Source organism: Pelodiscus sinensis, chromosome 1, assembly GCF_052426305.1.
Source record: "Pelodiscus sinensis isolate ZL-2025 chromosome 1, ASM5242630v1, whole genome shotgun sequence".
NCBI lineage: Eukaryota > Metazoa > Chordata > Testudines > Trionychidae > Pelodiscus > Pelodiscus sinensis.
The window spans coordinates 55,114,385-55,130,064 of record NC_143052.1 but is presented as its reverse complement, the minus strand read 5'-3'; the positions used below and the strand labels follow the sequence as shown (position 1 = coordinate 55,130,064).

Sequence of the window (15,680 nt, the reverse complement as noted above, 5' to 3'; positions counted from 1 at the left end):
TTGTATAGTTTTTAATTTTGCATTGGTGGGAAGGTGAATTGCTGATTCAACAAATCTCTCTTCATTCTTAACATTTATGTTTTCCCTACCACTTCTTGTGTGTGCATTTTTTGGGGGGGGGGGGTGTCTTTTTGTGACCAGTTCACATTTTCCCACAGTTCAATCCGCTATCTATTCAGAAGTAGCTTGTTCCACCAGTTTTGGTTGCAGCTACTTAAGAAAAGAACTTTTTGCTTCACAAACATAGGATTTTCTTATGCCCCAAACTTTTCCCCTCACCTTTAGATACCCTCTCTGCAATTATGTTTTTGGACTTAAGAATTCAGTAGCTTTTGAGGTGCTGTTCTTAAGGGATGTAGATCCTGAATCTCATTTACGAAATGGGATCTCTATTTATCAATATGGTGACAGATCCAAGATCTTGACGTTTTACTGGAATGCTCAATATTGTATTTAGAGAACAAGAATCCACTACTGTAGTGTAGGCAAAAAGGCTGTAGGCAGTATCTCCTAAGTTGGAGGTTAGGCTGAAGTGTGCCTGAGGAAGAGTATAGGACTCATACACTTTGCGAGTGTGTTGCTCATAAAAATGCAGTTTACTCCTTGTAAGTCACTAAATCTGTTCTTATCATAGAATCATAGGACTGGAAGGGACCTCGAGAGGTCATCGAGTCTTGCTCTGGTTCAGGACTGTGGGAGCATCTTAGAAGTACAGGTTTCCAGACTCAATTGGCAAGCAACCTATAATTGAACCTTCTCTGCTCCCATGTCCTTCAGCTGTTCTGGGAGGTGGCATCAATGAGTGTCTTTACCCTCAGTGTCATATAATCTTCTGATGAGTAGAACTACAAGTTGGAGTAACAAAGTTGCTGAGAGTGAGTGGGGAAGGAAAAATCAGCAAAATAAATGAAAGCACTCCAGAATCAATGGTTGGAGTGGGGAGGGTGAAAAACAAGGAAAAATGAAGACACACAAATGAAGAATTAGAGTAAATGATCGGGGGGGGGGGGGGAAGGAACGACTGGCAACTAATATGAGGGCATATTGTAAGGGGAACAAAAGGCAAACACATTCATTCACTAATCCATCCCCAGTAGGTGGCTGTAACAGAAAAAAATTCGGAAACTACTGCAATAGCTAATTACTTACTCTGTTTGACACTACCCATCATTTTTTTCATTTATTCATATGCATAGTATCACATTTGGTATTCATATTTTTGTGCTGAAGTTTGTTTAACTGGTAGGAATTCAACTGTTTCTCTCTCCATCTAGATTCAGTTCTTGGTGTGTAATCAGAGATTACTTCAACCTGGAAATCAGTGTACCAGTAGAATTGCAACTCAGCCATGTAACTTAGGGGCTCTCACCCCTCCACCCCCTTGTTTGGGAATTTTTCTCCTCCTGATTCATTTCCCTCCTCTCCATTCACTTTTTCCCAGTGGAAAGTATTGAATGGGCAGCCCATGCCTTTCCCCTACTCTACCCCCTTTAGAGTCTCAGTCTGAGCACCATTACTCAGCTAAACTAGGAGTATTCTCCCCTGTTTTACAGTGAAAATTTGAGGTTCAAGAGTGTGATTTTTTTTTTTTTAAATTCAAATTACATCTTCACAGAAAATGAATTACAGGAAAGTAATTTTCCAATTTGTATGTACAAGTGACACTGGAAAACCAAATAGATGTCTATATTTTGTCATTTGTAGGTGCCAAAATTGGGATCCAGTTTGAGGTCTGACAGTTGGGACTTATATTAGTGCTGTAAAACCTGACATGTGGGACTACCATATACATAAATAAGGAACCATGGGGATAATCAGTCTTCATTTGTTCTGTATTTGGCATCAGTTGCTGTAATTTTGGGAGGGATATATGTTCTTAATACATCACAAGTTGTCAAAGTCCCTTCCTGCTTTAAAATCAAAATTCAGCTCACTTTAATTATAGAATCCTAACCACCTTTTCTGCACTCCCTGTTTTTATGATCTTTTCACATTCTCCAGTTTTGTCAGAATAGTTCTTAAAAGTGTACATTTGAATCTACAGGTGAATCGTTTGTGTGGTTACTTTTGTAGATCAAATTAAGGGACCATAATTAAGAGTTATAAGTTAATTTTTAATTAGATTGATTCAGTGAAAAACCTTAATTTTATACATTTGTACAGTTGTTTTATAAATAATCTTTCACAGAAGTTTTTGTGTGGGAAATTTAGCCATTTTAAAGTTAGTCAAAACTTTTGTTTTGAATTCAGTGTAAAAAAGCTTTTTATCACCTAGCTCAACACCTGGTTTCTGAATTATGTCTGCTTCATTTATATTTAACAAGTCTTCAGCCCCAGTCCAATACTTTCTCTTATTAATGTAGAAAAATTGCTTGAGGTATGGGTTTTGAGGAGAGACTGGGAAATCTGAAATTCAATTTAAAATACCTTGCAAAGCCTTATGCAGCATTTTCTATTAGAATAGATTTCATATTAGATTCCATTAATCCATAGCAAAGAGTACATTTGTTTCTTGGTATTGTTAGTGTGCGAGGTGCTTTCTAGGGGAAATAATTCATGGTCGCCAATGAAAAATTATTATTTTATATGGTAATTGAGAAGAGGAGATGAACAAATTTGCAGAAGAATAACTTTTTTCTTGAAAAAGAAGACATAATCTAAGACTTACTGGACTTGGATGTAACTTAATTTTCATGAAATATGAAAACTTGTTTAAAAGAAAATCCTATGCAATTTCAGGGATTCCAGCTTTGAAAAGCAGATTACTGGGATTCTTTGATTTCTCTTTTGACATATTTCTGTTTCTTCTTTGTTTATTCCTTTTAAATAGAATGATATGACAACTGCTCAGCTGCAGTGGGGAGAAATTCTTATGCCACTACTTAAAAAATATAAACTAAACATAACATGGGGTGATCAAGATCTATTGAATATTATGTTTTTTCATAACCCAGGTATGTCTTTTTCTCATTCACACTACAACTGTAATATATTAATCTTGTATTTCAGTTCTAAATCCAGAAAATTTGCTCTTTTCAGAATTTGTAGTGGATATGTTCCAGATAAACAAAATATTATTGCTTTTAAAAGTATTCTTTATGTTGCTTTTGAGAGACCATTTAATCCAAAATAGATTTCTGTTGTACTAATTTCACCTAATTATTGCAAATATAATTGTACACAAATATTTTAATAAATCTCTGCAAGATGTTATGTTGCCAAGAAAAACCATGGATACATTTTGGTTCTCTCCCAAACAGTTTTGCTGTGAACTGTGTCCTGTATATTTTTCTGAACAGAGAGTCTTTTTGTGTTTCCCTGCCAATGGAATTACCGACCTGACCACTGCATTTATGGAAGCAATTGTAAGGAAGCTGAAGAAGAAGGAATATTTATTCTTCATGGAAACAGAGGAGTTTACCATGACGATAAACAACCAACTTTTAGGGCTATATATGAAGCAATAAAAAAAGTAAGTAACTGGATATACTACAGTCATCCATATCTTGTGTAGAATTAATTATAAAATGTATCATTTGTTACAGAATTAGGATGTGACACTTTTTCTTGTTTGTTTTTATAATCCTCACCTTCATCAATTCCAAATAATTAACACAGTAACACCCTTTAAGCAATTTGTAATTCAGATGGATTTCAGGTTTGGTTTATGACAAAAGAGAAACAGAATTGTTTGTTCTAGTTCGAAACTAACATTTTAGATCATGCAAGAATTATGATCGGGTTGGAATTTAAGATGTATCCTAGGGATGTTAGCGTGTAATTGAATAGTCATGTAACTGCATTAAGTTTTAGTAGTTGCACGACTATTCGATAGTCCCTGAGGCGGGGCTGGTGGCAAGTGCATTCTGACCCCACTTCCAGGGGTCCACCTTCCATCCCGCACTGTTGCCTCTGTAATATTTCCCTCAGGTTCACTTTTGTAGCCATCACTTTTTTTTAAGTTCATAAATCTCAATGAAATGCTGAATGTCATAATTCTGTGTTTTTTGGGGGGAGGGATCAGAGATCAGTACAGGATGGCAGGTGGGAACTGGTCCTCAAGGTGAACCAGTTTAAAAACCGGCTTCCCACGTGAATTGGCTCCCGCCTGCTGCTCTGCACTGCTGCCTCTGATACAGGTTCACTGCAGACAGAAGCTGCCCTGGGAGATGCTGGAGCAGTCTCTGTCCACAGGGAGCTCGAACTCCCCTCCAGACAGGGGCTGTTGTTGCGGAATAGGTTTTGGCTGCGGCGAGCCTGGACCACTGTGGACAGAGGCTGCTTCATGGCAGCCTCCCCTGCCTTGCCCTCCCGCCCCTCCCCGGCACTCTTGGATAGAGTTAGCAGTGCGGGGGAGAAGGTTTGGCAGGTGGCACCGCAGAGCTGGTGCTGGAGGGAACCAGCTTTTACACCAACTTCTCCCAGCACGGACTCCTGCCACCACCACACTTGCTGCCTCTCATAGAAACAGCAAGAGGAGGGGAGAAGCGACTAGTAGAGTAGTGACTCAACTAGTCACTAACATCTCTAATTTATATATGGTTCTTCTTTGAGTACTTGCTTGTGTTCGTTCCGATATATGTACGTATGTCATGTGCATCATCACTTAAGACTTTTTTCCCTTATTGGTGTCTGTTGGGTCAGTTCTGGTGCCTCTTGATATGGCATCTCTATGGGATGATTTATAGGCACCTGTCAGCCTGCTGCCTTCTCAGCTCCTTCTTTCCATCTGTGGTGGTCGCTGGCACTTGCTTGGCAAGTGATTCCTATAGTAGTCTGCTTCCTGCAAATAGATTGTAGAGAAGTCTAAATAGTTAACATACATACAGTGATGGTAGATGAAAGTTGGCAAACACCCACCTGGACTCTGGGGCAAGCCATGGTCCCAGGGTTTCGAACAGTGTGTGGTAAACACATGCCAGTCAGTGGGGGGGGGGGGGGGGGGGGAGAGAGAGAGAGAGAGACACTGACTTTTGAGAGAATGCAATCTGTGGCAGACCACTTTTGATCAAAGACAACTCAGCTGGCACTTTTGACTCTGATCCTGCCAGAGGAACTGTTAAGCACCAAGAATCTTCTTTCATGGGGTAAGCTAAGAAGAGGACACAATCCTGGCAGCACCATTGATGCCAGAGGTGCCTGAGATGGTGCAAAAACTCTTGACTCTTTCCGGCACTGCAGGTTCTGACCTCAATAAGACAAAAACTAGCCCCCTCAGAAAGCTTGCAATGATGATGAGACACCGATCTCCACCCTGGTCATCTTTGGGAGACTTGGCACTCATGGTGTACTCACCACAGCAACACAGCACTCTGCCTAGATGTCGGTCTTGTTCTCAATGCCAGTCACACTTCAGGCTTTGATAATAGATTCCATGCTGAACCCTGCATTGGCACCATTCCCAATCTTGGCACTGCTCATCACTGAGGTGCTACGCTATACTTTATGGCAATCCTCCCCATGGGAGCTCTGGTATTTGTTGTGGCACCATTGCTCATCAATGCAAGGATGCTTGGCACCATAGGGCACAGCACTCTGTTCATTGCCTAGAAGTGCGTCCTCTGGCTCGGAATTACAGGCAGAGTCATATGTCTCACAAGGAACTAGATCCAGAGTGGATCATAGAAGTCCAACAGGCGAGACCCAGGAGCTTGTGCCTTGATGGTGGGGTTCTGGCAAGTGACAGGTGCCTCATCAGAAGCCACTATGGCTCTTTTGGCTACAGGTAGTCCAAGGTTCCCCCGGGGTCTCTCTTTTCTTTCAGCATCCTGGGGGGCAAGGGCGTCCCCTTGGAAAGAGGATGAATCTCTGAAGCAGAGGTCTGGGGCTGTCACACCAAAGCAGTGGGGGACCTTCCAGGGCTGGAGGAAGTCCAGGCACCAGTGATGATCCAGATGAAGCAGTGGTGGGTATAGCTATAACCCCAGTGCTAAGCCCACCAAGAGCTCTTACGTTGGATGGCTCAGATCCTTAATCTCCAAATAAAGGAAATTGCAGAGTCAGCCCCAGCATTGGTGGACATTCTGATGGCATCAGAGCCAGCAAGAATTGCCTTGCCCCTGAATGAGGCAACAGACCATAAAAGCACTGTGGCAGACCTTGGCATCTCTTCAGCGCACTGCCATGCAGGTATAGAGGAAATATTTCGTTCCATATCAAAGGTGCGCATTCTCATCCTCCACCAGGCTCCTTAATTGCTGTGATGGCCAACAAGAAGGAAAGGCAAGGACAGCGGGACCCATCACACAAGACCAAAATGTCAAAAAAAAGTTTTTGACTCCACAGGGGGTCTTCACCTTAGACTTGCTAACCACCAATATCTGATTAGTCAATATGTTTTTAATTCTTGGTCAGCATCTAAAATTTCAGAGAGCTCCTGCCAGCTGATTCTAGTGCAGAATTTGGGGTCTTGACTGAAAAGGGCAGAGCAATAGCCAACACAACCCTCCAGGTGATGCTATACACCATGGACATGATGTCCCAAGCAATGGCTACAGGAATGGTAATGAGGACTTCCTCCTGGCTACAGTCATTTGGCTGCCCCCACAAGGTTGAAGAGGCTAAAGTTCTGCATGGTCTTTATGGCCTCACTTATTCCTTCCTTAGATCCAGGAGGTCTGGTAAACCACCCTAGACTTACCCTATGTGGAAATACACATCTTTTATGTCTACACAGCAAAGTTATTTCAGAATAATGCCATTATTCTGAAATAACTACACAAACGTCTACACAGCCATTCTGTTATTTTGAAATAATTTCGAAATAACAGGCGGCTGATTCCGAAATCTGTACACCTCATCCTACGAAGAATAATGCCTATTCTGAAATAGCTATTTTGAAATAAGGCGTATGCAGACACTCCACTACTGCTATTTCAACATAGCCCCCTCCCCCACCAAGGGCCACTCTAAATTATTCCACTCCGGTGCCTCTTGGGGCTCTAAATTGAGATAGCATGTCTACATTAGGGAAGCCTGCCTTGGACTAATCTTGAGGCTTCTTTGTAGTGTGCACGTGTTATTTCACAATAAGCTATTCCAGAATAACTATTCCAGAATAGCGTATTTTGAAATTGATGTGCAGTGTAGATGTAGCCATAATGATCTTCCAGCGACACAGAAGATGCCTTTGGTTTGTAGTAAATCAGAACTACAGTCAGTTCATGGTTCTGCCCGTTGGCCTTATTGGCAGCCCTAAGAATCTTCAAAAAATGCGTGGTGGTCTTTCTCAGAAGGAGAAGAGTGCAGGTCTATCCCTACCTAAACAATTGGTTAGTGAGAGGTCAGTACAGGTGCAGGAGTAGGTGAAACAGCATATGAATATTGTATGATCCATTTTCAAGAGCCTGGGTGTCCTGATCAGTGAGCAGAAATCTATGCTCATGCTCATCTAGACTACAGAATTCATAGGGGCGGTCCTCATTCCAAACCAGGCAAGGGCCTTCCTGCCAGAAGGGAGCCTCAGGTCAGTGCTCATTTGAGGCCTGCTAGCATGCCCCACCCCCGTGGCAAGAAACTGCCTAAAACTCCTCAGACATATGGCCTCCTACACCTACATAGTGCAATATGCATGCCTCAAACTCTGCCCTTTGCAGCTGTGGCTGGCATTGGTGTATACAGGGCATTGCCTGGATGGGTGCTGGAACTTTTATTTTTTTATAGTCAGGGTGCTTTGAACAATTGAACCACACTGTAAATCCTGTATATAATGAAAAACATTTCAAGTCAGGGCATGCTGCACCTATGATTGCCTTTTAGATAGAGTGGTTATTCTTCCTCAAGTGATACTCAGTGCTCTTCAGTGATGGTTAAATCAAGATGTGCTGAAGTTCCCTTTACCATTGGTAGGGTTGGTCATGTGTGCCTCACATACAGGATGGGGAACCTATCTGGGGCCCGTAGGATACAAGGTCTGTGAGCACAAGAGGAGGTGCTCTGCACATCAGCGTCAGGTGTTAAGGGCGGTTTTCCCTTCCCTACCAGGTGTTCTGCTCCAAGCTCCAGGATAATTCCATGTCAGTCTTCGCAGATGACCCCATGGAAATTTTTTATATAAACAAGCAAGGGGATGCATGATCATTTCCCTTATTCCTCAGAGTGTTGACATTCTGGGACTACTATTTAGCCCACTCCACTTACCTTAATGTCCCTTATCTTCCAGGCTCCTAGAACAAGATAGCAGCTCACCTGGCCAGGTCCTTCACCCACCATCAGAAGTGGTCTCTCCCACTTTTTTCTGGAGGTGAAGGTTTCCTCAGATGGACCTGTTTGGACCAGGAGCAACAGGAAATGGTCCCAGTTATGCTCATACCTGGGGCACAGTTAAGGGTCTCTCTTGGATGCCTTCCAACTGCCATGGGAAGGCAGACTCCAGCATGCTTTTCCCCCACATTCTTTATCCACAGGGTACTCTTCTGTGTCAAAAGAGACAAGGCACATGTCATTCCCATTGTGCCAGCGTGTCTGCATCTACATTGGTTTGTGCTGCTCTGGCTGGGGCAGGACCCCTATGGGCTGGGTCCCCAGCCCAGATCACGCTTCAGTTGGTTAACCGGTTAAATGTTAGGTCAACCTAACATTTAACTGATTTACTGGGGTTTTACAGATCTAATCTCACAGGGCTACTGACTCATGCTTCACCCAAACATGGAGCCTCTACATTTGATAGCATGGCACCTTTGTGGCTGAGCAAAATTGAATTGGTCTGTTCAGCACCAGTCCAAGAAGTCCTTATGGGCACTAGAAAGTGATCAGCTAGAATGGCCTTCCTTCCATCACTGTGGTCTCTTCAAAAGGGGTGGGGATCTCCTCTCTGAAAGCCACGCTCCCCTTTATTTTGGACTATCTGATCCATCTGAAAGGGGAAGATCTAGCAGTCTTGTCTGTTAGTCTGCTTGATGACAATATTCACATTCATCTTCCATTCAGTGGACAGTGCAGTTTTCTCCAACCCAGTTAGCTCTTGGTTCTTAAAGGACTTAAAATGCCTGTATCCACAGGTCAACCATCTCTGTTCCCCTTAAAATCTCAACTTGGCCCCCTCTAGTGACTGCCAGAGCCCTTGTTTGGGCTGCTAACAACTTGTCCTTCCTTTATTTGTCCTGGAAAATAGCCTTTCTGACGGCTATCGCCTCAGCTAGAAGGATGTTGAGAATTTGAGCCTCACCTTCAAGCCACCCCACACAGTCCTCTTCAAGAACAAAGTGTAGATGCAGCTGCACCTCTCGTTCATTCTGAAAGTGGTCTCTCATTTCCACAAAACTAAGGATATCTTTAAGCCCTGTACAGCTAAACATGAACAGAGGCTGCATTCTTTGGACATTAGATGAGCTTTGACTTTTTATGTAGAAAGGACCAAACCCTTTTGAAAGTACACCCAGTTATTTGTGGCTGTCGCAGAAAAGATGAAGAGCAGCCTAGTGTCAGCTTAAGAGCTTTCCTCCTTGATAAAATCCTGCATTAGCACGTGCTGTGACCTGCAAAAGGGCCACCCCTACGTTCTGTGGCGCACTCCACGTGGCCATTAGCCACATCAGTGGCATTCGTGTTGCAGTTGTTGACATCTGCAAGGCAGATACCGTGTTGTCTATTCATATGTTTACAGTGCACTACACACTTACTCAGCAGGAGAGGAATGATGCAGCCTTTGTGCAGCTATCTTCTAGTCTCTGTCTCACAGGAATTTTGATCCCACTACCTGAGTTTTCTGGCGAGTCACCTATATTGGAATAGACATGAGTAATACCTTGAAGAAAAGAATGGTTACTAACCTTTCTGTAACTTTTGTTGTTCAAGATGTGTTGCTCATGTCCATTCCACCACCCACTTCCTTGCCCCTCTGTCAGAGTTGCCAGCAAGAAGGAACTGAGAATGGGGTGGGCCAGCAGATACCTGTACATGGAGGCACCACTCCTGGGGGCATTAGAACTGACCTGACAGATAGCACTGAGGGAACAAGTCTTCTGGGGACTTCAAGCAACACGTGCACACCTTTATTGGAACACCCATGAGCCACACATCTTGAAGTACAACAGTTACGGAAAGTTTAGTAGCCATTTTTTTATCAATTTAAATGCATTCAAGATTTTCTTTTAAGCACAATGGATTCTTTTTTATTCTGCAAGTAAGGCTTCCAATAAATATTTATCACTATATCAGTATATTCACTGAAGAGCTGTAAAAAGTAGCGTTGATGCACATTTTAATGTAGCGGACTATTTTGTATATGACCTTCAAAAAACAGTTGTTTATTTTAATGGTGCTTTATTACAGGTTGTCATATGGATATAAAAATGAAGAAAAGTACTTTTGGGGGACTGAAAATACACTGCACAGAAAGAAAATGTGCTCCTATAAAAATAAGATTCTTTGTTTCCTTTGAGCAATGTCTTAAAAAAAACCAAAAAACCTTTCCTTTTTATTTATGACCCCATTTGGTTCATGAATATTCCACAGAACGTATGCAAAACAATGCTGATCTGAGGGTTTTAAGATTAACAAAATCATTCTGCCTCGAAATGTTGGTTTTGCAAATAATTTCTTTCATATCTCTTATAAAAATATTATAACTCTAAATCAATTATTGTATTTGTACTTTATGCTCGTGTTAAGTACAATATATGCTTGACATTCATTCAGTTTAATGAAATTGTTCCATCTTTATTGGTACTATAGATTACCCGTTGTACTGTTAATTCACTGTAACTCAATAAGAATTTTAATATTTTTTTTAAAAAAAGTGCATTTAGACTAGGATAATTGTACATTTTTTTCAAGCCTAAGCTGAGATGTAGCAGGCATGATATTGTGTTAACAACCCACGAATTATGTTAGTTCTTAAAAGCTTATTATACATTTGCTTGTATGTCTTGGTATGTTGATTTTATATTTTGCCTAAGCCAGGGGTTGGGGGCTGCTGATTCCCAGAAAAATCAGTCTGGGACCACACACAATGAGAAGCTAAAAAAACAAAAATAATCCCTCACTAACATGGCCCCTGACTGAGAAGGAGAAAGACACATTCCCCTTGCACACCAGAGCCTTGGGGAGCCCAGGTTAGTAGATTTTGTGTGCTCCAGCTCTGCAGAGGGGCTGGAGTGCCAGCATGGGCTCTCCAGTGTTGGGGCGGGGGAGCCCTGAGCCTCAGGGCCTGGATCCAGGCAAGCCAGGGGTCACATCTGGCCCCCGGGCCTTAGATTCCCTGTTTGAGAGATGACTCTTTCATATTGTATTCAAAACAAACTAAGCAAAGTTTTTATTAGCCTTTGCACAGTAAGTAATGGAGTTATTTTTGTTTCACAGTAATGATGGAAGGCATTTTCATAGTACTCGTGCTTCTTTGAAAAAGGAATAGTGTTCTTACACATGACCTTAATGTCATTTCTCATTTTTTCCCCTCTAGTATTCCTTTGACGATGACCTGGTTAATTTCCTGTTACAGCCCCTAGAACTGGAACTGCAGAAGACAATGCATACGTACTGTGGAAGAATATACAAAGTGTTCATAAAGCAGCTAACAAAAAGCATAAAAGATATTTATGATAGAAGATCAAAGGGAAGTTGATTTACACTGCAAACTCACAAAACTATTGAAGTCAAACAAAGACAGAATATATAAAATGTATGAAGGATGTTCATGCAAGAAGTATAATATTGCTTGCATCAGCTTATTTGTAGTATGCCCAGATAAATGTTTACCAGTGTAGATAAAATGAAGAAACTATTCATATTATGAAGAATAGAAACATTTTCCTGCAAAGATATTTTAAAGGTTTTTTTAATCACTGGTAAATTTCATTCCAGTACAAGTAAGTATGGGAGCTACTGGCTATTCCAGTTTTATTCTGCATAATTCAGTTTTCCGTCATACTGAGATGAGAAAAACACAGATGAAGATAGATCTGTTGGTAGAGTGTACCTCATGCATTATCTATGATTCTGCTAAACTGTGAATGTAGCAATAATTGAGTCAGCACTAACCTCACTTTAAAAGTGTGAGAACAAAGTTGTTTACAAGGGTAGAAGTTAATTCTGTTTTCAAAGAAATGTGATGTAACCATTGACAATCTGTGCGTGCGCCTTTATATATGTTCATCTCCTACATGTTAAAAATATTGTTTTGACAATCGTTTCAGATTTTAGATGTAAACTGCACACTATAATCAAGATTTTTAAAGTAATTAATAACTAGTGTAAGATGAATTTGTTTTCCCTGTCTATAGTTGTTATTTCGTTGTGATACAAACCTCATAACAAATTGTGTCCAGCCATCTTGCCAAAATATTCCAGCTGAATTTATTACAAAGATTCAATATGAGCTTTTTTCTTTTTATCACTTGCAATGAGACTTTTTTTTAAATTTCATTGAGCTTTCTGGAAGCAGAAATATATAATGGAAAGTTGCCTCTTATATTTAATTACTAAGAACGATTGTGTGATTTGGTAACGAACTGTGGGTGGGGCTCTTAATGGTTCACCAAAATACATATAGGACATGTTTCCTATGAAAACTATTAATCATGAGGAAATATTATACACAATAGCTAAACCCCTTCACTTCTATAAGTTTTGTGTATGTATTTAAGTGGTTCCATTGACTCCAGTGGAGCTATGCTGGTTTACAGAAGTATTATGCCCCTGTGTGTTTTTGTTTATAGGAAGCACGTTCCATTGTTTTCAGGATATACATTATTTCCTTTTGAAAAACGAAACAAAATAAGAAAAAATCCATATGCTACAATATTTTATTACTATTATATGTGAATGGTGCGTAATGCTGTTTTAAGTAATACATGACATGAGTTTAGATAACAGTTCTAATTGAAATGAAGTAATTATATGGTTGCTTTTTCTGGGAATTGCTTTATAATCTGAGTCTAAAAGATCTCTTTGCTGTCTAGTCCTCCTTGCTTTCCAGGAGGCCCCATATAATGCCATCTTTCTGTTGAAGGATGACTGGCTCTCATATCTTTCAGATTCAGCTGGATTGAAGGAGTCGCTGAGCAATACAAAAGCATACTCTCTATTGGCAGCACTGCTTCTGTAGCACTCCCAGCCCCTGCTGGTCCAGGGACCAAGAGATTGAATGGGAATTAGAAGCCAAAATCTCTTGCATGATGTGCAGTGCACAACCAATAGTCTTATTAGACAAATCTGGAGCTGTTATTAATTAAGGGTTTTGATTATAGTTATATTAAATATATTTAGATGCCAGAAGCTAAACTGCTGACTTCACACACAGAACATCTTTTATGCATACCCGTGTTGCATATGAAATAAAAAGTATGTGAGCCAGACAAATCATGTTGATTCTGCTTTACCATCTATTGCAGTTTTTCTTAAACTGTGTTCCGTGGCACACCAGTGTGCTATGTGGCAGTTGGAGGTGTGCCGCAGAGAACAACAGAGTTCAAAATGGCAACCTTTTTTTTTTTTTTTTCTCTCAATAACTTTTCCCCTGATCCTTTTTTTTTCCCCCCTCAAAAAATCCTTGGTGTTCCTCATTTAAAAAAAAATGTATTGTTTGGCGTTCCTCGGTCTTACAATAGATCAGTGTTTCTTAAACTTTTTAAGTCACCAAATGGTCACTAGAGCATATATTCTTATTTTTAGAATATTGTAGAAATCAGATTTTTTTTACATATTTACTTGTATTTTGCATGCTAAAACACCATAGAAAATTCACTTCACTATTGAAACTAGTTCATATACATGGTTTGCATTCTAATGAAGTGAAAGATATTTTTAAAAACTATTTAAAAAAATATTCCTTAAAAACTGTTTCCAGATTTAAATCTATGACAGTGAATGAAATTGTAAAGTTGAGTGACCTGCAGCATGCAGTGTATTATTTTTTTACATAAATTTTGTTTTGTATCTGTTTCTGTCTTCAGTTTTTTACTTCTATTAATAGTACTGTGTGATTATGTTTACAGACACTTTCATTAATAATATTCTGCTTTTACATATTCATAACTTATGGAGATACTCACCCTTGGGACTGATGTTTTCGTGCTTGATCTTTACACAAATGTTGGATGTTTGTTTTTTGAAAGTTTGGGTGAATCCTTTGAGCCATTTTTGAACAAAATGTTGAAGAAAAACTGCAGTAACTTTATCATATAAAAAAATTCCACTTGTATTTTCTGAACAGAATGGAAACAAAAATGTCTGAATTTGAAAATTAAAGCTTGTCATAGAATATACACTGTAAAGTTGGTTGTATTCTCATTAAAAGGATTTTGATTTAACATTTTTGAAAAATGCGTTCTGTGTAATAGATTTTAACAGTGCAAAAACTTAAGACAACCTAAGTGAACCTCTGGGTTTTGTGGAAAATGTAAACTTTTCAAAAATGGTTTAAAGGAACATGTTCTGCTAGTGACCCCTCCTACTGACTAATTAGCCTCCCAGCATATTTTTTGTCTCCTAGATTGTTGGAATTTTTTACAGTTTCTAGTCCTCTAGGATCTGCAAATTATAAAATGTTCTACTCGTAAAAACAAACTGTAACTTACAAAATGTATTTCCTGGAGACAATTAGAAGAATGAAGGGCTGTTCATGTGAGGGGAGAATCTTACGCTTCCTTAAGAATTTCTCAAACTGCACGTGGGCAAGGTTATATCCATAGAGTTGTAGAAATATGTATTTAGCCTGAAACTTGGCTGACGTGTGCTTTCTAATTTTAGAAATGTCTTGTTTACTACAGCCATTGACTGGTGCCATTTGTCATGATGCAGCATTAGCAGGCCATCTGAGGTGCCTCAAACTCTCCATTTGGCCTCCCGCTCCTTCTGATGGCCCTGGATGTGTGTGATAATCCACTTGTATGATGATTTCTGGGAGACATTCACCTGCCCCAAAACTGCACTTGAAACCACTCACCAATCTGATGCCCTCCAAGATCCTTTCTAGACCTTAAGCAGCCATAACCCTTGATTTCACAGTCGAGCTCCCCATGTCTTTCTGGCATATTGTAGTCTTTATTGTGGCCGATCAGTTGACAAAAATGGTTAATTTGCTGTCATTGCGCACCTGCTCTCTGGGAAGAAATGTCTCAGCTTCCTGGAGACTCAAGTCACAGAATGTGTCACAGCTCATCAGCATCTGCAATTTTCCATGGTTTTGGCATGATACTCTATAATTGCTCAGGGTCCACACTTGCACATTCATACTTCTCACCCACCTTCTGATGGTTAGTCTGAATAAGTGAATCAAATATTAAAACAATACATATATGCTGCTTCCTGTTTTTCTACCAGGACAAATTGTTAAGCCTCCTATTCCCAAGCAAAGTTTGCTAACCATAATGCTATGTCTCTACCACGCAGAATCAGTTTTATGCAAATTGTGGCTTCCCCCCATTTCCCTCTGACTGTACCTGTCAAGTCCATCAACTGTGCAGCCACTGACTGTGTGGCAAATTCATGAGGTCCAAGAAGAACTCCAGGCCTATCTGGATATAGACAAGGCCAAGGAAAACTACAAGTGATACTGACTGCTGGCATCAAGAAGGCCTGGCATTTATCATCAAGCAAAAAATGTGTCTTTCTGCCCCAAACTTAAACACCAGCCAACCAGGTCATAAAGTGGCCATCAATATTCTGGTCCATATTCTGTCAATCAGATAATTCAACCCATGGCTAGAACATAAGAATGGCCATATTGGGTCAGACCAAAG

General features: G+C 40.3%; 1 protein-coding gene across 2 annotated transcripts in view; it reads left to right on the top strand.

The window, feature by feature from the left end:
- GXYLT1 (glucoside xylosyltransferase 1) overlaps positions 1–14,249 on the top strand; it is a 57,362-nt gene extending 43,113 nt beyond the window's left edge. For both annotated transcript variants that reach the window (XM_075930109.2, XM_075930116.2), the window contains 3 exons: positions 2,831–2,954; positions 3,300–3,472; positions 11,402–14,249. In XM_075930109.2, coding sequence (XP_075786224.1) covers positions 2,831–2,954; positions 3,300–3,472; positions 11,402–11,563 — 459 coding nt within the window. In that variant the 3' untranslated portion in view covers positions 11,564–14,249. The remainder of the gene's footprint in view (positions 1–2,830; positions 2,955–3,299; positions 3,473–11,401) is intronic.
- The last annotated feature ends 1,431 nt before the right edge of the window (positions 14,250–15,680 follow it).